General features: G+C 44.8%; 1 protein-coding gene across 1 annotated transcript; it reads right to left on the bottom strand.

Moving 5' to 3' along the window:
* Positions 1-7,424: 7,424 nt before the first annotated feature.
* On the bottom strand, positions 7,425-19,574 carry REG4 (regenerating family member 4). The gene is made up of 5 exons (XM_047082688.1): positions 19,508-19,574; positions 16,890-16,987; positions 13,816-13,953; positions 12,002-12,107; positions 7,425-7,492 (listed from the first exon to the last, which is right to left on the bottom strand). The coding sequence occupies exons 1-5, from the start codon at positions 19,572-19,574 to the stop codon at positions 7,425-7,427; spliced, it is 477 nt and encodes a 158-aa protein (XP_046938644.1).
* Between the last annotated feature and the right edge of the window lie 4,661 nt (positions 19,575-24,235).

Genomic DNA, 24,235 nt, shown 5'->3' with positions numbered 1-24,235 from the left:
ATACGGAAGAGTCTTCTAGGATCTCAGCATTTCAGTCTGGCCAAATGGAGAGGTCCCCATGTCAGCCCCCATTTCTGTGGGTTGGTCCCGGCTTGGGCAGTAAGCATGCTCTTGTGTAACCCAGGCATCTGCTGGAGAACTGCTTGCAAAAGTTTGCAGAATCGGCCACAGGCCGGGGCAGGTGCCCCCGCATATTCTCCAGAGCACCACACAGTAGCCCTGTTCTGGAACTCCTTATGCAAATGAACCACCTCTCTCCCTGTGCTGGCTTTGCCAACCTTGAATCTCAGGAACTTTTGTAATGCCCCCGATTTCAAATCCAAGAGACCACCAAGGAGCCCATACTGATGCAAATGCACGAGGGTTTATTTGCAAGCTTGAGCTTGGGCCCAAGTATACCCCACACAGCGGAGCAGGGACTTGGACCCCTAGGTTAAAAGGCGTAGCAGTTTTATAGGGCCAGTGGCCAATGAGATTGTAACACACACAGAAAGTTGCATAGTCATGCCAGTCCACATGCAGGTGGCCAATTGAATTACAATTTACCCTATAGTAACTGTTTGAACTAGCCTATCACTCTGGTCAGAATTGGTGCGCAAGTTTGGCGGGCAAAAGGTGGGGTTTACATTCTTTGGGGGTTAGGGGTTCCGTATTCCTATATGAGCCGGTTTCCAGTAAGGGTGTGCTCAGTGGCTTGACTAGGGTGGGGGAGTGTCTTAGGCAATAAGTAGGTCATGTGGGGGTTATACATGAGATGGTGGGTGTAGCACAAAATAGAGTTAGGCTTGCTCTGCTTGTCCAGGGGTAGGGGATTTTTGTTAAATTCCTTGGGTCCCACACTTTAACCAAGTCTTGACACTTTTCTGGTAAGTTCTGATCCCAGGACACCGGCAATTACACCTGAGGCAATTACAGTTGCAATATGCTTAGGATAGCCATTCAAGGAACTTATTTCTTGAATTAGAAGATTTGCTGCCAGGGTCTTAGGGACATACGTCATTGTCCTCCCAATTTAATACCTTCCTTGACGAACAACTTCATTAAATCTACTCAATGATCCTTTTAAAAAAGAAAAAAAATTTTTTCCATTTTACAGATGGGAAAACTGCCTCAGAGGGGTTGAGTGAGCTGCTCAAGGTCACACAGCTATTAATTGACACACCTGGAACTAGAATCCAAGTGTGTTTGACAACAAAATTCATGCTTTTTCCTTGTCTTCTGACACAAAGGAAGAGAACTCTTGGATTGGTAGGGGAATATAAAGACTTGCCTTAGGAATCTAAACACCAAAAGGTGTCTCTCAAACTAGAGCTGTGTGCCCCTTGTATTTGATGGGAATCATTTAGGGAGTTTGCTGTTCTCTGAACAACTTCTAAAAAAGTATATTTTCAGGGGAGCCTGGGTGGCTCAGACGGTTGAGCGCCCAACTTCGGCTCAGGTCATGATCTCACAGTCTATGAGTTCAAGCCCCACATCGGGCTCTGTGCTGACAGCTCAGAGCTTGGAACCTGCTTCGGATTCTGTGTCTCCCTCTCTCTCTGCCCCTCCCCTGCTTGCGCTCTCTCTCAAAAAAAAAGAAAAAGAAAAAAACATTTTTTTAAAAGTATATTTTCATTTTGATCACAACGTGGGGGGAAATGATCATTTTCTGTATAATATGCTTAATTACTTTCAGAGTAATGCCTTGAGAGTTTCCTGCTGCATTTGCATTTATGGCAAAATTCATTGGCACCAAGCTGTGTTGCTTTGATTACCAGCTAATGGGAGGGAACACAGGCTGGTTTCCCCTGTAACAGGGTGTGGAGTAGAGGCCAAGTGTTGCCTTAGGGCTTGCACACAATGAAGGCCTTGTAGTTTAGATGGAGAAAAGCAAAGCAACATTTGAGCCACAAAGTAACTGTTGAACTCTGGAAAGAAGCTGAACTAGAACAAAGCATCCTAGGCTCCTTTTGCAAGCCTAGTTTCGTCGCAGCAAACCCGCATTCTCTGTTAAACCACATTAATGTGAATTTGAAGTTTATTGGATATATAGTTTCATTTGTACTTAACGTGTCATTTTTCTTGGTTTTGTAGCTACAAGCATAAAGCATATACCTATTTTAATGTTTATATGTATTTAATATAAAAAGATACTTTTTATTTGAGGGGAGTTGACCGAAAATGTTACATTAGTTTCAGATATGCTATGCTATGCTTGCAAGTATAGCTACCATCCATCTGTCACCTTACAACACTATGGCAATGTTATTGACTGTATTCCCTATGCTGTGCCTTTTACTCCTGTGACTTACTCATTCCATAATTGGAAGCCTGTATCTCCCACTCCCCTTCACCCATTTTGCCCATTCCCCCACTTCCCCCAGAAATCATCAGGTTGTTCTCTGTATATATAAGTCTGATTCTGCTTTTTGTTTGTTTATTCATTTGTTTCTTTTTTCAGATTCCACACATGAGTGAAATCATAGGGTATTTATGTGAAGGGTTTTTATAAATAAATAGGTTTAAACATTTTTTAAAAATATTTATTTATTTTTGAAAGAGAGAGAGAAAGAGAGACAGAGCATGAGTGGGGGAGGGGCAGAAAGAGAGGGAGACACAGAATCTGAAGCAGGCTCCAGGCTCTGAGCTGTCAGCCCAGAGCCTGACTTGGGGCTCGAACTCTCAAACCACAAGATCATGACCTGAGCCGAAGTCGGACGCTTAACTGACTGAACCACCCGGGTGCCCCTAAATAGGTTTAGATTTAAGGTTTTTCAAAAGGGACATGTATTTGCTCTCCAGAAGCAGAGAAGTCACTGAAAATGCTTTCTGGGTGAATCTTTTCCGTCCCCTTTGGGAAAGTTTTCCTATAACTTTAGGTCAGTTTTATTGAGAGGTAATTTACATACATCAAATTCACCCTTTTTAGGTGCACAGTGTCATGGGGTGACAACTGTACACAGTTGTGTGACCACCACAGCAGCTGTGATCTGGAACATTTCCATCACCCCAAAGCATTCCCCCATGGTCCTTTGCAGCCAACCCCCTTCCCATGTGCAGCTGCTGGCCAGCACTGCTCTGCTCTCTGTCACTGTAGTTTAGCCTTTTCTAGGGTTTCAGATACGTAGATTCTTACAGTATGTGGTCTTTTGTGTCTGACTTCTTGTATGTGCATAATTTTTGAGATCTGTCCCCATTATGTGTATCCATAGTTGGTTCCCCTTTATCACCGAGCAGTTTCCATTGTGTGGATCTGCCTCAGTTTGTTTATCCATTCACCAGTAGGTCCAGTAGGTGAGTCAAAACCTTTGGGTTTCTTTCCGATTTTGCACTATTATGAATCAAACTATCACAAAATAAAATATAATTAATAACTGTGTATAAGTCTTTCTGTGCACATGTGTTCTCATTATTCTTATTAAGTAAATGGACGTGAAAGGACTTTTGGGTCCTATGGTAAGTCTGTTTAACTTTTTATAAGAAATTGCCAAACTTTTTTTTCCAGAGGGACCCTTTTGCATCCCTGTAGCTATGTATATTTGAGGCTTCTGGCTGCTGTGACTCCTCACCAGTGCTTGGTATTGTCAGTCTTTTCCTTTTTTAATGTTTATTTTTGAAAGAGAGAGACAGAGCATAAGCAGGGGAGGGGCAGAGAGAGAGGGCGACACAGAATCCAAATCAGGCTCCAGGCTGTGACCTGTCAGCACAGAGCCAGACGCGGGGCTACGAACTCATGAACTGTGAGATTATGACCTGAGCCGAAGTAGGAGGCTTAACTGACTGAGCCACCCAGGTGCCCCAGTATTATCAGTCTTTAAAATTTTAGCCATTCTAGGGGAACCTGGGTGACTCAGTCGGTTAAGCTTCCAACTTCGGCTCAGGTCATAATCTCTCTGTTCATGGGTTAGAGCCCTGTGTCAGGCTCTGTGCTGACAGCTTAGAGCCTGGAGCCTGCTTCGGATTCTGTGTCTCCCTCTCTCTCTGCCCCTTCCCCACTTGTGCTCTTTCTCTCTCTCTCAATCAAAAATAAGTAAACATTACAAATTGTTTTTTTCTTTTTAATTTTAGCCATTCAAGAGGATGTATAGTTGTATCACATTTTGTTTTGTTGTTCTTTTGGATTATATTTTGAAGTAGTTTCTCAATTTTTTTCTTTTTTGGTTTTTGCTTTCTGTGTCCTAATACATCTAACGCAAGATCACAAAGAAAGATTACTACCTATATTTACCCTTAAAATAAATGGTTTCTGGCTTAATCTAAATGCCCTCAGATTACTCTCCTCTATCTTTATTCATGTAGTGAATGCAAAGACTTCACCTATTATAGTAAGTCTGATGGAAATGTGTATTAAATTTTTAAATTAGTGCTTGGTGTGCACCTCCTTCACTATCCTGTGTCTGTATTGCCTCCTATGTGCTTGTCCACAGCCAGGCAGACATCCACAGAACTTTCTGGAATCCAAGGTCTTTCCTCTACAGCTGTCTTCCCACTCTCCAGCAGAGGGCGCTAGTTTGTGTCGCGGCAAGCAAGCAGCTACTTAGGACATCTCATGTGACGTTCACAGAGAACAATGACATTTGTTAAGCTCTTAGGCCAGACCTCATTCCAGACTCTTTACATATTTTAGCTAACTTAATCCTCAAATCCCTGAGGAAGAAAGTGAAGTCTCAGAGACTTTAGGCTCCATGTTAATGCAGCCATTTTGAGGCAGGTCAGATGCCGGGGGCTTAATTCCAAGCGCTTTGTTCTTCCCGCTGTAATAATTCACCACAGGCTGTGGCTGGAGTCTTATGTCACTGAGCACATCTTGGGAAACAATATCCGCCTGATTGTTATCTTTCTTGAATCAGATGCTTTTCCAGTCTTAGTTCAGACACCTGATTCTTAAGTCCTGCCATGCAGCCTTTGGACAGTTTCCAAAAGGATGGCCCTCGGCCCCCAGGCGGAGACTCCCCTTGCGCATATGTGTCACGTGTCAGGGCCACAGAGGAGGGTTGTGTGGCTGGTGCACTGCACACAAGTACACAACTAAGGGGGCAGGTCAAGGCTGAATTCCAACCTGCTTTTGTCCTGTGGGTCCATGAGGCTGTGTCTTCCTTTCTCAGTTCCCACAAAGACACTATGTCTGCCAGTGGTGGCCTGTCCTTCAGGGGAAGCTGGCTAACCCCTGAGCTCCAGGGGAGTCACGTGTGCTATCCCTTTGCAGAATTAATCACCACATCCCACCCTCCTAGCCATAGTGATTAGTTGAGTACTGAGCACATAACCCATGTCAGGAGATTCTTGGCCAATGAGGCTTAGGTTAGAGGCTTCTGTTTGAGGGCTGTGGGGTCTCTTTTTTCGTAAGTAAGGATGGGAACTGCCACAGCCATTCTTGCAATTCGATGGGGCTTGATAATGGGGTTAATACTCAGCAAAAAAAAGGTCAAAAATAATGCAGAGAGAAAACCCTATGCTGGTGACTTTGTTGAGCCCTTGGTCAAGCTATGCCTGAAGCCCAAATCTAGTCATGGACCATAGAGTAACATATACCAATAAATTCTCTGTCTTGCTTAGACAGCCTGGCTGTCAGTTGTGACCAAAAGCACGCTAATTATTCCGTACATAGTCCACACAGGCCCACTCCCCGTCCCCTCTTCCTGGCTTTGTATTCCCATCATAGCACCTGTCACCTTCTCATACAACATTATTTACTTAGCTAATTGTGTTTCTACCTCCACTCCTCACCCCTGCCGAACAGTATGCTCTCTAACAGCAAGGAATTTATCTGGTTTGTCCATTGATCGATTCGCAGTCCCTGAAATGAGTTCTTAGTACATAGCATGCATTCAATAAACTTTTGTTGAATGATGTAGTGATATATCTACCCAATGAATAAAGATTACTAAAATGCGATATGCACAAATCAGCACACACTGATTTTCCAAAGTTAACCAAGGACCAGCCTTCTAATAAGACAAGCAGCTGCCCATCCTTATTTGCGAAAGTCGCGAAGCACACGCTGTGCACATGTACACGCGGCTTGTTGGCATGTCAGCAATTTCAGAGAGGGTGCTTCGTTTTCGCTACATCACCAAGCATGTTTCAGGTGGGGGCACTTGGGAAGCTCAGTCGGTTGAGCATCTGACTTCGGCTCAGGTCATGATCTCATAGTTTGTGAGTTCCAGGCCCGCGTCGGGCTCATTGCTGTCAGCTGGGAGCCTGGAGCCTGCTTCGGATTCTGTGTCTCCCTCTCTCTGCCCCTTCCCTCTCTCTCTCTCTCTCTCAAAAATAAATAAACATTAAAAAAAAATTTTTTTTTAAAAGAGTATTTTAGGTTGGTGTTGCTCTTCAGCTGGAGCTGTTACATATGTTTAATGTATTTACAGAATGACTATTAGATTTTACTTTGTTTTGTGTTGGTACATCTGTTATTCGTCGCTTCTTGGATTTTTATTTTGTTTCTCTTTACTTCTCTGCCACCATGAGCTCCTTTTCCTCCAGAGAGTATGAATGAATTAGGGAGGTAGGTGGGCCATAGTCAGAAGACGTTGGGAACCTCTACCTTTTTGGGATATTGTGATCCATGTTTCCTTCACATTCTGTTAGTTCTTACAGGAAATACCACGGAATCTGGCACTTGCCCCAATGATTTTCGTACATGGCCCCTGGCTGTCTAGCATTCCTGATTTATCTTACCATCTCGGTCAAAGAATCTGATACCTTTGTTTGTTTCTCCAACAGTGGCTCCCCCAGAACCCTCGAAGGCGTTGGTGGTTGCTGTTTGCTGACCTATCAGCTTCCAAAGAATGACCCTTTTCCATCCGCCGATCATCTTGCCTGGGCTCCCACCATGAAGACATTTATCCTTTGGGTTAACAAGCTTTTTCGTGCTTAGAGGAAGCAATACGTTATCTCTGATGTCTTCCTGTCTGGCTTCCAAAAGAGTGACAAGGGTGTGGGGGGAGGAAGGAAGAAGTGGGGAAGGGGGCAGGAGGGCCAGCGAGCTGTCTGTTCACTCCCCCTCCCTTCTCTGCACCCTTCCTCAAGCCAGCTTCTTAGCCTGTCTTGGGCTGCTAAGGTCACAGGGGTGCAGGGGGGTGTTCTCAGGTTCTGGCATAAGACTCTGTGTTGACCGGTTGGCACAGCACCGTGGGGGAAGCCGATGGCCATCCACACATCCCGAACTGCGTGGGCGGCCCAGCCACACTTCCTCTCCTCTCTGGGGATGCTTCTAAGAAATGCAAACGAGATCACACCAAAGCCACATTTCCTGTAATTGTCATAGAAGCCACTGTCGTACAGTGTTGAGGCCTCGGACGCTAATAAACCTAAAAGAGTGAGTGTGACGGCCGATCAGCCTCAGTTGCCGTGTTTGCTCTGAGACAATGATCAGAAGCAGCCAGCATGCACAGAGGGAGGAGGGCAGGGGCGTGTGTGGGGGGAGCACGGCCTCGATTTGTGCTCTACACTCGGTATTTGCACAGGAAGTGCTGGTGCTTGCTGCATTCGTTGCTCCTCCAAGTTAAAAAGTCTGCAAGAAAATAAACAGACGTTCAAATCCCTCCAGTTCTGTATTGCACTTACCAGCGTTCCCTGGGTCTCTTGCTTGGAACCCCGGGAAGTGCACTGCCATGCTTAATTTCATGCGTGGACTGGGCTAGGAGGTGGGCCCAGGCGTTGGGTCAAACACCAGTCTACATGTTGCTGCGGAGGTGATTTGTTTGGGATGTGATTAGTATTTAAACTAGTAATGATAGGGGCGCCTGGGTGGCGCAGTCGGTTAAGCGTCCGACTTCAGCCAGGTCACGATCTCGCGGTCCGGGAGTTCGAGCCCGCGTCAGGCTCTGGGCTGATGGCTCAGAGCCTGGAGCCTGTTTCCGATTCTGTGTCTCCCTCTCTCTCTGCCCCTCCCCCGTTCATGCTCTGTCCCTCTCTGTCCCAAAAATAAATAAACCTTGGGAAAAAAAATTAAAAAAAAAATAAACTAGTAATGAGAAAATTGAATGAGCGAAGCAGACTATCCTCCATAATGTAGGTAATCATCCAATCAGTGAAAAGACCGAGTTTTCCCAAAGAGCAAGGAATTCTGCTTCCAAAGTGCCCTGGCCTCAGGATTGTGACATCAGTGCATGTGGGAACTCACAGTCCCTAGCCTGCCCTGCGCATGTCAGCTTTGCTGGCCCGACAATCACAAAAGCCATTTTTTTTTTTTTTTTTTTGAGAGAGACGGTGCAAGTGAGTGAGGGGCAGAGAGGCAGAGGGAGAGAGAGGGAGAGAAGTGGGGCTCACTCAACGCAGGGCTTGAGCTCACCCGATGTGGGGCTGGAACTCACGAACCATGAGATCACGACCTGAGCCAAAGTCCGATGCTTAACTGACCGAGCCACCCAGGCGCCTGGGAGCCACTTTAAAAGAAATCTCTCTCTCTCTGTATACATCCAATTACTTCTGTTTCTCTGACTAATACCAGCACTAACTTTGTTCACGGAAAGAAAAATAATGTAAACGTCAGGCACAATTGCAGAAGCCCCATGCCAGCGAAACTTCGGAGGGGAAGACAGAGCTGGACGTAAAAGCGGGGGTCTTTTGTGTCTGGAACAGGAGGCTGCAAGGATGTGGAGGTGGTTTTTCCAAAGTCCGCAGCTGAGGACTGGAAGCTGCTGAGCCAGTCACGTCCCACAGGCCACCCCTTTATAAAGAAGGACTGACGGCAAGGAGCAGGTGATCTTGGAAACGGAAGTATTTTTGTGGACAGGGCCCACCAGGGCCGTCCACAGATCTGCTTATCACCCTGCGGTGTGGGCAGCAGAGTGGTGAGTTGTTAGACGTCTGTCCGCCTGGCTCTGACCTGTGCGTCCTGCCCTGGGGCCAGTGTGTGTTGGTGGGATGAGAGCCCCGGGGACAGAGGGCACTGCCAGGCAAAGTGGGGAGAAGGTGTGCCACCTCCCCTTCAGAGGTCTCCAGAGGTAGAGAGGATGGGGCCAGCCCATGCCCATGTCCATGGCAACCAGAGCCGGGCCACAGAGAGTAATGATATGGAGACGACGAGTTCTAGGTACTGACAAGGTGTGGGGCCGGGAGAACATGGCTCCAGGCTTCAAATAATCAAGAACACAGGCAGCTCCCCCATGGGCACCAACCTAGGGAGGAGTCTGATTGCACTCTCCTCCTCCGTTCCTCTACACCAGAGAGGTGTGTGCAGACCATACCTCTCCCCTCCAGGTCGGAGAACCATGAGTCTACCCTGACTGGGATAAGCACTTCACATATATGTGTTCAGGTGATTAGTACTCTTGGTTTTCCCTTTCTGTGGAGAGGCAACTGAGGCACAGAGAAGTAGGAAATCGGCTCAGGGTCACAGAGCTAACTGGAGGAACTGGAATCCCATCCCAGGCATTCCAAAGGCAGAGCCCATGGTCTTGACTCCAACTCCATTGAATATGAAATTTCTGTTTACTTATTTTTGAGAAACAGGGAGAGAGAAAGAGGGGGAGAGAGAGCATGCATACAGGGGAGGGGCAGAAGGAGATGGAGAGAGAATCTTAAGCAGGCTCCTTGCCAGCGTGGAGCCTGCCTCAGGGCTCCCATCTCACCATGGTGAGATCATGACCTGAGCCAAAATCAAGCGCTGGATGCTTAGCCAACTGAGCCCCCCAAGTGCCCCTGAAGTTTCCGTTTAAATTGTAGCACTACATTTTTAAATGTGTCAGAGAGGACCAGTAGAGTTGTCAGAAAGCACTGTAAATGCAATTTGTCAGAGAGTCACAAGCACGTTCTGCCGTGGTGCAGAAAAGGAGTCAGAGGGGGTGAAAGAACCAACCAGACAAAATGGCCTCTGAGGGTCTTTCTAAATAGACATAAAAAAGGAATAGGTCTAGTCACACACAGGACGTGTATGTGGCGGTGTTTGGGGACATTAATACCATACCTTTTGGGTCTGAAGGAAACAATTCAGCCACTGAGTTGGCGGGGCTAAATCTGTTACACAAATAGAAAATGACACTGACAGGGCCAAGGGAAGGCTCTCTAAAATTCTACCTTCCACCAGTTTCTTGCTAATCCTTGTTTCATTCCTTGTGCTTTTCTGGCTTGAGTACCTGTATTCTGGTACCTAAGAGCTGGGCTGAGTGAACCCGGAAAAGGAAGAGAGACTGAAAGACCTAGAGCTAGTTCTCAGGAAGACATCAGGCTTCCAGTTCCCACACAGGTGGCTTCGTTCCTGGGATTTTGCCCATGTGAACACGGACTGATGGGAAAGACTTGTGTTTGAGAAGTTGGTCCAGTTGAAATCTCAGAATCACAGGAAGCACTCTGAAAGGTGTCTAGTCCATTGCTTCCCCAAAGCTGGTCTGGCCTCCAGCCTTAGAGATTCTGATGCTGTAGGTCCAAAGTGATCCCTGGAATTTATACTTCGAAAGTGTTCCTCGATTGATTCCTTCATGTGCCATGTGCTCCTCTTCTAACGCTTTTGGTGCTGCAACTACAATGTCCACTTTTGCCTGGTTAATTCTAGTGATGGGCTTCTCACTGCTTCCTGCACATTCTAGTTTTGGATAGTGCTAATTGTTAAACGTTTCCCCCCTTAATTTAGATAGAAAGCCACGTGTTACCAGTTTCTACCTATTGGTCTTGGTTGTGTTCCTTCCATCTGAGCTGTCTATGCCTTTCCCAGCAGCGACTGTGGGCTCTACAAGTCATTGGGAAGCCCTTCCTTTGCCCGTGAGGAGACCCTCTTATTGCAAAGGGTCTCGACCTGGCCTCAGAGTTTATTACCTTATTTCTACCATTCATCTTTTGCTGTTGGAAAATTTTCACACTCTTTTTTTGTGCATATAAAAGCTTTATTCCCCAGACAACAGCCACCCTGCGTCATGTTCCTGAGTCCTCAGTCCAGGCCTTTCCCAGGCCCACTTGCGGCCTAGGAGGGGTGTCCTGGCGACACCATGATGGCCTTTTAAACCCACTAGGATGTTGTCTTCGGCATCAAATAGCCTCTTTCTCTTTGCTATTCTGTTTTCTTGTTTTACAGCAGAAGACTTTTCACATCACTTAATCTCGGTGTTCTCAAATGCTAGCAATTTTGCCCCCAGGGGACATTTAGCAACATTTGGAGACATTTTTGGTTGTAACAACCTGTGGTGGGGGAGTGGTTCTACTGATCTCTGAAGATTGAAGACCAGGATATCCTGAACCTACAACGAACAGGACAGCTCCCACAACGAAGAATTATCCAGCCCCAAATGTCATTGGTACAAAAGTTGAAAACTGGAAGTTATTAGCATAAAAAGCGAGGAATTGAAAAGACAAGAAAAACGAGGAGACTCAAGTGATTGTGTGCAGTCTAGAGCTAAGGTTCTGGGCCCTGCATTTTGGGAACAAAACTCAGGGAAACAAACAAGAGGGCAGCGGGCAGGCAAAGATGAGGTTCCCAGGGCTCGTGGGGAACCCAAACTAGAAGGAATTCAGAAAGAAGTTATATGTATTTCTTTCCTGTAGCCTGGGTTTCCCAAAATGTGACATCTTTCCCCTTCATATGTACACAATAGGATTTAAAAATAAATGTATTTGGGGCCCCTGGGAGGCTCAGTCGATTAAGAGTCCAACTTTTGGTTTCGGCTCAGATCACGATCTCACGGTTCATGGGCTCGAGCCCTGCATCGGGCTCTGCGCTGACAGTGCAGAGCCTGCTTAAGATTCCCTCCCTCCTTCTCTCTCTCTTTCTCTCTCTCTCTCTCTCTCTGGCCCTCCCCCTCTCACTCTCTCTTTCTCAAAATAAATAAATAAAATGTAAATAAAAATAAAAGTAAGTGTATTTAAGAAAAAAAGTGAGAGTATTTTAAAGAAGATATTAAGAATAGTTGGTCTATGGATATGGCAAAGATTGTAAAATGATCACAAATGACAGTGGGTTGGTAAATAATGTCTGTGGCAAGGCCACTATCCTGTGGAAAACAGAGCTGCTGGTGTGAAATGGGGCCGGTGGGGGGGGGGGGGGCGGCGGAGGGGAGGAGGTGGGTGGGGGGTGGGCGGCGGATCTTACCTTCCCTGGAGTTCATCTCCACGCAGTACTTGTTCCCACCTGCGGACTTGGCCGACAATTTTCTGTACAAATAGAAGGCCCCATCGATCCACTGCCACTTCTGGCTCTGCAAGTGACCACAGATGGAAGACCGTCAGCCTGTGCACCTGCTCACAGCCAGGCGGTCCTCTCAGGCCCCTTGAAAACCCGTAAAAATCTTTCATCACAAGAAGCACAGGGATGTGCACAGAATGAAAAAGAGAAAAGTCACCCCATTTAAAGAGGAAAACATTACTATTGATTTTGGCATATTTACTTCTGGTGTAAACATTGTTATTTATCACGATCTTTTTATGGACTAAAATAGGTGGTGGTCTTTAAAAATACATACTCAACTGTGTATCTTGCTTTCAAAATATTTTTAAATGGTCATGGTGCACTATAATTTACCTTAATGGTATTGATGATGTTTATGTTGTTTCTAATTTACAATGATTATAAAGAATACCGCTATGAACTACTTTGTTCCTGAAGCTGTTTCTGTACTTAAACTTATTTTTTTAGGATAAAAACCCAGAAGTGGAGTTAATGGGTCAAAGGATGTGAATATTTTGAGGGTACTGATATGCATGGCCAAACTGCTTTCCATCTACTGGACAATGTCTTTACGTCCTTAAAAATATTATTCATTAAGACAAAGCAAAAGTTTGATAATCTGATAAGTCAAATTATATTTCTATTTTAATTTGCATCTTTGATAACTAGAGACATTACACATTTTTAAGGACTTTATTAGCCACTTACTTTCTTCAGTTATGAATGTAGAAAATTAAATACCCCCACAATTGTATAAATAGATGTAAATATTTGTCCTAACTCTGAAGAAGAGAGTTGATTGACAGCAATGTAAATACATAAAAATGTGTAATTAATTGTATAAATTATTTGCAACATCTATGGCGAAGTTTTATCAAGAAACAGAAAGTCTGGGGGTTCTTTTCTGGTGTTCCTTATGTTTGTTTGGGTTAACTATAGAAGATTCCCACGAAGAATCTGTAAACTGCAGCTCCCACAGAGGGACCTCGGCACCCAGCCCAAAGACCTCACATACCATTCTTTACAATGAGGTACTGATGGAGATTAAAACGAAGGTCTAGTGAAAAAAAAGTTATGGGTAACATGAAAAAAAATAATAGCATCTAGGAAAAAGCTTGGCTGAAAGTTCCCAACTTTAACTCAAGATCTAATGGGAATTTAATTAAGCTACATCCCCTAACAGATGTGTGTGCGTGTATGTGTGTGTATGTGCGTGTATGTTTTCATATACGTGTATATATCTATATATGCTTACACAGCTTTAAAAAAATGTTTACTTATTTATTTTGAAAGAGAGAGACAACAGATGCAGAGGAAGGGTGTGGGGGGGGGAGAATCCCAAGCAGGCTCCATGCTGTTAGTGCAGAGCCTGATGTGGGGCTCCACCTCAGGAACCATGAGGTCCTAACTTGAGCCGAAGTCAAGAGTTGGATGCCCAACTGACTGAGCCCCATAACTTTTTTTTAGGCTGTGAAAAGCCGGTCATTTTGTGTTCTAAGATTTGGGAGGACTTTAATTAGATAGAAGTTCTACAAAGTGATGCCATTGAAATAATTTCCTCCGTTGAGGGCCAGAACTGAGACCTAGACCTTGAGGCTTTGGCCTCTGTTGGTTGGAGGCAGTAACTGAAAAAGATTCACTCCCTGTGCCTCCGTCAGTAGGCCTGGAAGCCATTTCCCATGCAGGGACCATCTATCTGGCTCTCCCAATGGGACACGTGTGGGCCAAGTCGAGGTTACCTTTTGTGGGTCATGCAGGCCGATCCATACAGGCTTGGTTTTTTGGTAGCCACTTATATACTTCGCTACGATGTTGGCTTCCTTTGCATTCTGGAGAGATGCCAGGTGGGCTCCATTTCCATACAACTGACACTCGTACTGTGGGCAAGAAGTTGTGCTAATCATCTCCTGAGGTTTAAACACATAGTCCTCACCCCAGAACCCTACTAAGTACATAACTATCTTCTCTGCGGCAACTTTTAAAACTCTCAGCACCAGACCCGAACTTGTTTTACTCCTGTATGTCTTTTGTTTGTTTGTTTGTTTGGAGCAGGGAAGGGGCAGAGAGGGAGGGGAGAGAGCATCCCAAGCAGGCTCCACACTGTCAGCGCAGAGACAGACGTGGGGCTCAATCCCATGAACTATGACATCATGACCTGAACTGAAATCCAGAGTCAGATGCTTAACTGAGCCACCCAGGCGCCCTTATATGTCTTTTTTTGATCCCGAATTCTTGCTTTTCAAAGATGCTATCAAGAGAAGGCAATCTGGATTTTTCTTCTCGATTCCTGAATGATAATCACCTTTTGTTTTAGGGATTGGATGAAACGTGGCATAACCATTCTCTAACTGGAAACATATTGTCCCAATAAACAAGGCAACCATTTTATATATCCACATCTTCTAGAGAAGTATACTTATCTTATGCTCTTTTGCGGTTGTATTACAGGTTCTGCCTCCATGATACAACTTAATGTAATGAAAACATGGTTTTGGCTGCAGTTGCTACTTCAATGCCCCCCTTTGGTATCTTGCTCGTGATTAGACACGGCTGGTGTTGGGTGTTAATGCATTCCTCACACTTGCCGACCATTTCACAACACCGGCATGTTTTCATAACTTCATTTGACTGTCAAACTTGTGAGGCATGGAAGCCAGATTACCAATCAACGTTTAGTGAGAGGCCCAGTCACAAAGGGTTCCTGGGACAAAAGAGGAAAGAGTCTCTGTGGTTCAGTGAGATTTTCTCTCCAAGTTCACGCTCCTGGTAGTGCCACAACAGGACCTGGAACTCAGACCTGGAAACTGTCATTCTCATGGTCCCCTCCACACCAGAAATTTCGAGAACTAAGATTGGCCCTTAATATTGGCAACTAGCAGCAGCAGCCAAGGTATTTATTTGTTGGGTCCTTTTCCAGCACCTTCTCTGCACTACGTTCAGGAGCAATTAACTCTGCTAAGGCTTTGTACCAATCCTGGACCGTTTTTGCCTTAAGAACCTCAAATGAACACCCAGCATGTGTAATAAGCTCTTGGTAAGTTATTTTAATGAATCCTTCTGACAAGGCCATGGGGTAAAAGTGACATCCCCATGTTAAAGCAAGGAAACTGGTAGAGTGAGGTACGGCTATAATAGTGAGTGGCAGAGTCATGATTTAAACTCAGGTCTATTGCTGGGTCATAGAATAATTCTATTTTTAATATTTGTGTATTTTATATGTATAATGGAATACTACTTGGCAATGAGAAAGAATGAAATCTTGCCATTTGCAACAATGTGGATGGAACTGGAGGGTATTATGCTGAGTGAAATAAGTCAGAGAAAGACAGGTGTCCTAAGTTTTCACTCATATGTGGAATTTGAGAAACTTAACAGAAGACCATGGGGGGAGGGAAGGGGAAAAATAGTTTCAAACAGAGAAGGAGGCAAACCAAAAGAGATTCTTAAATGCAGAGAACAAACTGAGGGTTGATGGGAGAGTGGGTTGGGGAGAGGAGAAAATGGGTGATGGGCATTGAGGAGGGCACTTGTTGGGATGAGCCCTGGGTGTTGCATGTAAGAGATGAATCATGGGAATCTATTCCCAAAGCCAAGAGCACACTGTATACACTGTATGTTAGCCAATTTGACAATAAATTATATTTAAAAAATAACTAAACTAACTCAGGTCTGTATTACTCCCAAGCCTCCCAGGTAACTTCCTCTTTGGGCAGAATTAGTTTTGGAATGTCTGGGTACAGGCAATACAGGTGGCCTTTAAGATTGCTTCAAGTTGCTTCTCAAGAATTGAGGAGAGGCCCATTACTTTCCACCAGCTTTTTTTTTTTCCTTTCAGTGAACAGTGTCTGAGAAACCCCTTCTTCATTTAGCACATTCTCCCTCCTCTCTCTCTCTCTCTCCTTCTCCCTCTCTCTCTCATTCACATCAGCTCAGGAAGCATTGCATCAGGGCTGACTTCCCTGGGTTTGCTCTGCTACTTACTCTGGGTGTGATCTTGGGAAAGTCACTTATGCTCACACTGCATTGGAATTTTCCATTTAAATGTCACAATCTTGCACTAACCCCACACTTTTTAAGGTCAGAGAAGACTTTGTATCCTCAGTAGCTATCACTTGGTAGGTGCTCCGTCCTTGGTGAGTTATTTATACACAGAATTCTGAGGCCGTTCTAGGCCCAGATCACACCACATTCTCCCCAACCAGTCATGTCAGTTAAACAGCCACAACCCAGAGAAACAGCAGCACTGGCTCCCACACTCCTCTGAGGTGGGGTGGCCCTTTGGGTATCTTCTAGACAAAGCCTCAGGGAGATAAAGCCAGCACATTTGCTGGGTTGTGTAGGCAATGAAGCCTTCCATTTGTTTGGACTGCTTCACTTTCTGTCAGGTGGTTCTGAAGACTGGTGTGCTCCAGGACTGCCTACACACTGCTCTTTCTGGTAAGTCTGGTGCAGCTATTCAATTGTTCTTTCTGGAAGGTCTTTATCTTCTCATTTTCCTTCTATTTGTGTATTTCTGTCTTTCTTACTGACAGCGAACTCCTTGAGGGTAATGGCTGTTTCTTGTCCATTCTTACGTCTTCACAGCTCACCTAGGATCTGGGCACATAGCACCTGCTCCATCCATGCTTATAGAACTGGAAGAGGAGAACACACACGCTATTCTCTGCACTTCAGCAGCAGGTGACTCCTCAGAATGCCAAGGGAGGACTCTTAATTCTGAGCCAAATGAGACCTGCAGCTCTGGGTGGCCCCTTTAGAGATACCTCCAGGTGGCTTTAGAGATACCTGTCCTAGCATGGGCCAGATTCCTTACCTCAGCCTCAGACCAGGTCCTCAGCTTCCGGAAGTATCCGTAGCAATTGGACTTGTAGTAAAACCATCCAGCAGCGCAGCTGGGTCTCATGATGATGTCTGCACAAACACAGAAGGCGATTGCAAGTGATGATGGCAAAGCCAATCCATTCCCACACTCGTCAGTCTGCAGAATGCAAGGGAGGCTGGCTGTCCTGAAGAAGGATCCTGCTGGGCTGCCCAAACTTTAGACGGGTAATCTTTCTCCCAGCCTTCTCCAAAGGGAACTATGGCCTTTGTAAGGGGAACTGTGCACTGGAGAAAAGGCTACAATCAGATTAAAAAATTTTTTAATGTTTGTTTTATTTTTGAGAGGAGGGAGGAGGTGCAGAGAGAGAAGGAGACACAGAATCTGAAGCAGGCTCCAGGCTCTGAGCTGTCAGCACAGAGCCTGACACAGGGCTCGAACTTACGAACCGTGAGATCATGACCTGAGCCGAAGTCAGATGCCTAACTGACTGAGCCACCCAGCTGCCCCTAGCTAAGACGATTTCATAGCAGACCCAGGGGGATCCCACATCCATCCCACGATTATCTCTCCAGTTATGAAATACACAATTAGAATAGCCACACTCAGCAACTGGCAGAATCCTCACCTTGGTTGTCAGGTCAAACAGCTATAATTCAAGGCAGCACAAGAATGGGAAAAGGGCATAAATTGGTAGTTTTAGGCATTATAAGGAAGGAGTGGGTATTTTTGACCAGGGGGACACAGGACAGGTTAGATGGCAACTTGGATGGAACTTGACACTGGATGAGCTGGGTTGTGTCAATAGCGAGGGGACACGTTAGGCAAAGGAGGTGTGTGAGCAGAACACAGCATTCCTGGTTCTGCAGCCCTATCCAGCCGAATCTTCCTATGCAGCAATCCCAGGAAGTCTCTACAACAGGGAGGAAGATCTGTAGAAGAGTAGAGTAGTGAGTGTAGAGTAACCGGTGGTATGTTCTGGCTCTACCTCCTCCAGAGGAGAGAAACCAGAGAGGGCTGGTGAGATCCCAGAGTCGGGAGACTGGTTTCTCGCTCCCCAGGTTTAGCCTGGGTGAATTTCAAGCCCCTGGAGCTAACCACCTGGTTGGTTGCCTCCACAGGAGAGTTGAGGGCCACCTCTTATTGTCTTCCATATTCTATTTTTTTAATTTTTTTAATGTTTATTTATTTTTGAAGGAGAGAGAGATGGAGTGTGAGTGGGGGAGGGGCAGAGAGAGAGAGGGAGACACAGAATCTGAAGCAGGCTCCAGGCTCTGAGCTGTCAGCACAGAGCCTGACACAGGGTTCGAACTCACAGACCACGAGATCATGATCTGAGCTGAAGTCGGACCCTCAGCTCACTGAGTCACCCAGGTGCCCCAGTCTTCCCTATTCTAGCACGGTTCAGAGAAAGCGGCTCAATCCCCCAGGTCCCGAGCAGCCATAAGGATTGACAGAACTGGTGGCTGGCAGTCAGCATGGGGTGGAGGGCAAAGAACCTTGAAGCACAAGGACACATCCAGGGTAGGCTAAGGCAAGGACCACACACATGAGCCACGGGCACCAACATGATGCCGGAAATAACTCTGCTTCTCTTCCTGCTTTCTTCCAATTGATTCTCCCCTTGGCCAAAGTACTCCCCAGTGGGAGTAGTGTTAGGTTATATACATGCTCAGGCATGGTTTCCCTCGCTGGGCCATGCGGGACTATGAGAAGCACCCCGGATGAGGTGCCAGAACATTATGTAATCTTGCTTTGTGACCTTGAGCAAGTCTCTACCTTCTTGGGGCCTCATAAACAGAATGAAGGCATTACACCAGATGTGCCCACATTTCATTTCTTTCCATTTCAGATACTCCATGATACTTATTCTCAGCTCATGAGTTCTCTTCCTGGCTTTCTGTACTGGAAGATCTTAGGGTATTGATTCTTGTTTTGTTGACATGTTACTTTGTACTTGATGCTGGGTCTACATGTGTGGGGGAGCCATCTCTCCAACAAGGCTGTAAGTCCCTTGCAACCCAGAATTCCCAGTATACTCAAATAGGAAAACAATGCATAAACATTGGGTACCTCTAATTATAGCGCTCACTTATTGACTACTAGATGTCAGGTGCACATTGTCTTCCCTCTTCACAAGAAACTTGCAAAACTATTGTTATTATCTACATTTAGTTGATTATTTAACTATGGCTCACAACCACATGAGGTTAGAATTTGTTTGATTCTAGAGTCCTTGTACTTGTTTTTCCCCTACAGTTTATTATTTATTGAGAGAGAGAGAGTCGGGGAGAGACAGAGAGAGGGAGAGAGAGAGAATCCCAAACAGGCTCAGCACTGTCAACATGGAGCCTGATGGGGGGCTCGAACTCATGAACCATGAGATCATGACCTGAGTTGAAATCAAGAGTCAGATGCTTAATCGACTGAGCCACCCAGGTGACCCGAGTCCTTGTACTTTTTTACCATGTGACATTGTCTTTTGTTCCTGTCTTTGACATCTATTTCCTGTAGCACCTAAATATTTTGGGGGGTGAATGGATGGCTGTCAGTGTGCTGCATGAACACAGGCTGTGGGTGGGTTCAGTCCCAGCTGAGTGACGGATACTCACCACCCAAGACTTCAGTGCTGAGTACACAGCTCAGCAGTAGGAGAAGCCACATTCTTTGGGGAGCCATCTTCTTCTTCCCCTGGCCACAGAAGTGCTTCAGAAGCCTCTATTACAAGGAGTTTTCCTTTGAAGCTCCTGGATTCGCCTAGACCTGCAGCCTGAACACATTGGGTGAGACAGACCCAGGAATTTAGATGCCAAATCACATATGGAGGAAGCAAAATATTTTCCTAAGCCCAGATTATACAATGAATGGAATCTCAAGCTAAATGTAGAGACTGGGAATAGTTAACTTATGTCACCTGCAAGACCTCTGGTCCAGCGCCAGAGACGTAACTGTACTGGGCTGAAAAGTCTGGATGGAGACCGTTTGGTACACTGTGGAGAGCCTGCTCCTGCTATTCTCTGGGGAACCAGCAGAGGGAGCCTAAGCCAAGCTTTCTCACAGATGAGGCAGTAAGTGGCTTTCTATACAATCAGCTCAATCAAATCAAGTCAGTCCCAAGAGTAAATTTTTCTGTGTTAGAATTAAAAGTGAGTATATGGTCCAATGTCCACATTTTACAGATGAGAGTCTACCTGAGGCCTTTGGGTATGAAGTCATTTGGTCATTGTCGCACAGCTATAACCAGATCTCCTGACTTTAGGGCAACCCTCTTTCCTTCACACTTAGGTGATAACCACATTTTGTTTTGTTTTGTTTTCAGAAAATAAATGGGCAATAGTGTGCGGACAACAGTACTGTTCCCCCAAACTTTGAAGAACACCCAATTTGTCCATTTTTTTCTTGCTGATTTTGGCTTGATAAAGAAAAACCTCATTGTTTTTGTTAGTATTTTTTAAATATTAGTAATTATATTACTTAAATTAGTAATTTAAAAAAATTTAAAAATATATAAAAAAGAATTTAGACTTAGAGCTTTATGCATTTTTCTGTTCGATTACTATCTTTTTTCTCAGGAATTTGTAGGGCTTTTCTTGTGTATTTATTGTCTTTCACATATAACTAAGAATATTTGCCAGTTTGTACATCTTCTCGTTTCTGTTTCTTGCCACACTGAGAATTTCAAAAACTGTCATATTTATCTTTTCCTTCATAACATTTGGAATTTATGTCAGCAAAAAAAAAAAAAAAAGGCCATTACCATCCACATAAGATGAAAATATCTGCCCATATCCTCTTTTATTTTCATCTGCCTGGCATTTATTTTAGTGTAAGCATGGGATCGGGTCCAAGATTTTTTCCCAAATAATTATTAGGATGAGTAAATAATTAATTGAATCCTTATTTGAGCATACTTTATGATCCCAAAATCAGAATACATATTCTAGCTATCTTATAGTAGGTTGCTTACAGGAATGATGGAACATAATATTCAAACTTTCCTGGGCAATCTAAAGATTAGATGCATATGAAAGTATGCACAGCGCATGTGAGCACTGTGACACAGTGTTAAACAAAAAGGTGAAGCATGTCATAACCCTCTCCCCACCACATTGTTTTACACTCTTTTTTTTTCTTAAAAAGAGAGAGAGTACACATGGGGGAGGGGCAGAAGGAGAGGGAGAGAGAATCTTAAGCAGGCTCCACACTCAGCATGGAGCCCAACTGGGGGCTCAATCCAACGACCCTGGGACTGTGATCTGAGCTGAAATCAAGAGTTGGACACTCAAGTAACTGAGCCACCCGGGCACCCCCACCCTCTCCCTACCTTTATATCATCACATTAACCCCATGCTCCTCTGACGAACTTCCCTTCCAGAGGTGATGGAGGTATTTTCAATGTCCTCAACCCCCTTAGAACACAAATAGCAAAGACTTCTCTGTCAAACCAACTATCTGGGGGAAGGGATGTGTAGCATCTCTTGGAAGAATCTACTAATGGATCTTAGCAAACTGACATTCATTGAACGTTTGCATGCCACCTAATCTAATCATAATGAGGCTACAATGCAGGTATCATTAACTTGCTTTCCACATGAAGACACAAAATTCATTAAGTAACTTTCCCAAAGTTTCACAGCCATTAGATTGCACAGCCATGAATTAACCTGACACAGACCCCAAAGGTAATGCTTTTTATAATAAAAGAGGAAAGAAAATAAGTAGTTCAAATTAAACACACACACACACACACACACACACACAGAAACAAAAAGCATGACTAACATCATTAGACCTAGAGCTTTTCATTTCTGGCCCAGTGAAGGTCTGGCAGAGGAAGTCAAATGTTCAAAGAAAGCCCTCTGCCCTCAACTGGGTGTAGGATTACCTGGTTGGCATTCAAGGCTTGAGGACCCCTGCTTTCTTCAGCATCCTAAGAGATCCCAGGAAGTTTCTTGAGTTTTTATATCTTCTTGCCTCTGGAATTATATGACCTTTGTTGTAATCATAGAGCAATAATGTTGTTTAAAATAACAATCCATCCATAAAGTCTTATCTTTAGTCAAAAGGAACATCTGCGAGGCTTGAGAACATATTCTGAAGAAACTCTCCCTATTTGCAAACAATCTTTCCTTTACATCCTACCTTATCAAAACCGACAATATCCTGTAGTCTGTTAGAAGCCCGTCCTCCTCTCGCCTTATTCACTTTTTCTTTTGTCAGTCATTTTATCTCTTTACATTGTTGATTTCCTTTATTTCTCCTTCCTTTCTATAAAGATGCCCCACTTCAACTCTGGAGAATTGGGATGTTTCTATCTTTGCAGAAAGGATTTGCCATCAGGGCTGGACATAACTTATGTACCCCTGTGGTGGGCTTGAGGGATACACACAGACTTCCCTTTCTAAGGCACCAACCCCATCTCCTTCAGCATGCACTCTGTTCCTCAAAAATCTGTTTAAGTTCCTTCTTCTTGTTCCTAAGGAACAAGGTAGTGAAATCTTGTCCTAATGCAGGGCAATTATGTGAAAATAGCTTACATTGATCCAATATTTTACCATACAGTGTTTTCACCTAAGTCACTAATGAGATCCTAACAAATCCCTGGGAGTGATGCAGGATGTGCACTCCCATTTCACACTGAAGAAACCTGTTGTTAAGAGATGTAGAGAGCCTGCTCTGTCAGGTTCACAATGCTGGTCACTGGTGGAGCTGGATATTGACCCCAAGCCCTCTCTCTTTCCTGAGTCACAGTCTTTTTTTTTATTATTAAATTTTTTTAATGTTTATTTATTTACTTTTGATTTTTTTTTGTTTTTTCTTTTTTTTAAAATTTTTTTAACGTTTATTTATTTTTGAGACAGAGAGAGACCGAGCATGAATGGGGGAGGGTCAGAGAGAGAGGGAGACACAGAATCAGAAGCAGGCTCCAGGCTCTGAGCCATCAGCCCAGAGCCCGACACGGGGCTCAAACTCAGGGACCGCGAGATCATGACCTGAGCTGAAGTCGGACGCTTAACTAACTGAGCCACCAGGTGCCCCTATTTATTTACTTTTGAGAGAGAGGGAGAGCACAAGTGCGGGAAGGACAGAGAGAGAGAGAGAGAAAGAGAGGGAGACAATCCAACAGAAGCAGGCTCCAGGCTCTGAGCCATCAGCACAGAGCCTGATGCAGGGCTCGAACCCACAAACCGTGAGATCGTGATCTGAGCCAAAGTCAGACACTTAACCAAGCCACCCAGGCACCCCTCACACAGTCTTTTTAAATTTTTGTTAATGTTTATTTATTTTGAGAGAGAGAGAAAGTACATGCAAGCAGGGGAGGGGCGGAGAGAGAGAATCCCAAGCAGGTTCTGTGCTGTCAGCACAGAATCTGACACGGGGCTCGATCTCATGAACCGTGAGATCATGACCTGTGTCAATATCAAGAGTCAGATGCTTAGCCTACCGAGCCTCCCAGGTGTCCCTGAGTCACACAGTCTTATTAAGAAAATAACCTATCTGGAAAGGCAACACGATTTTCTTCTGTAGTGCAGATAACAAACTATGTTGAAGGTGTCACCAATTATTCAATCTCAATGGTCTAGAACTTTAAGGCTGGAAAGGATAATGGTATTTCTCAAGTCCTAGAAATACACAGCTAGTTCAGAGTGAAGCTGATGTCAGAGGTGGATTTTCTTACTTTCCATGCAGGGTTCTTTTTACACTGCTACTCAGGCTTTGCCATCGGCTTTTTCTAGCCTGTGTATGCATTCACGGTAGGACAAGCGAAAGTAATATTTCCATGGTGTGCGAAGTGTATTTTAGAGAAACTCTGCCATTCTGATGATGCTTTGGGGAAAGAACACAAGGCCTGGCTTCTGATGGATGTTGGTTCAGGTCCCAGTTCCATTACCCACTCACTGTGTAACATCAGACATTCTCCCACATTTCTCTGAGGCTCAGTTTCCTAACTGTATGTGGTAGGATGTTACCAGATGAATTTTATTTTTTTACTCTACCTGTTAAACACAACCTTTTCCCCTTTAGGTGGCTGGATAAGAATCATCATGGCTTCATGCCATAACAAAGAGCAAATATATAAATTCCAAGCTTTATTTAAAGATAGAAATCCAACAGATTTCTTCTTTTTTTAATGTTTATTTATTTTTGAGAGAGAGAGCGAGAGAGAGAGCACAAGTGGGACAGGGGCAGAGAGAGAGAGAGAGAGAGAGACAGAACGCAAAGCAGACTCCAGGCTCTGAGCTGTCAGCACAGAGCCCAATGTGGGGCTCAAGCCCAGGAACCATGAGATCATGACCTGAGCCGAAGTCAGACGCTTAACTAATGGAGCCACCCAGGGG

This window comes from Lynx rufus, unplaced genomic scaffold (assembly GCF_022079265.1).
Source record: "Lynx rufus isolate CCGP_SWC_20201006 ecotype Redwood Valley unplaced genomic scaffold, mLynRuf1.p SCAF_2, whole genome shotgun sequence".
In the NCBI taxonomy this organism is placed as follows: domain Eukaryota; kingdom Metazoa; phylum Chordata; class Mammalia; order Carnivora; family Felidae; genus Lynx; species Lynx rufus.
Note: the sequence above shows the minus strand (reverse complement) of the source record. Positions and strands in the feature narration are given on the sequence as shown.

Excerpts from the sequence above, each read along its gene's own strand:
- REG4 (XM_047082688.1), bottom strand. The coding sequence starts at position 19,574 with ATGGCTCCCCAAAGAATGTGGCTTCTCCTACTGCTGAGCTGTGTACTC. Across the intron at positions 16,988-19,507 it reads CAGCACTGAAGTCTTGGGTG|ACATCATCATGAGACCCAGC; the intron begins GTGAGTATCCGT and ends GTGTTTGTGCAG. Across the intron at positions 12,108-13,815 it reads GCCTGCATGACCCACAAAAG|AGCCAGAAGTGGCAGTGGAT; the intron begins GTAACCTCGACT and ends GGTCACTTGCAG.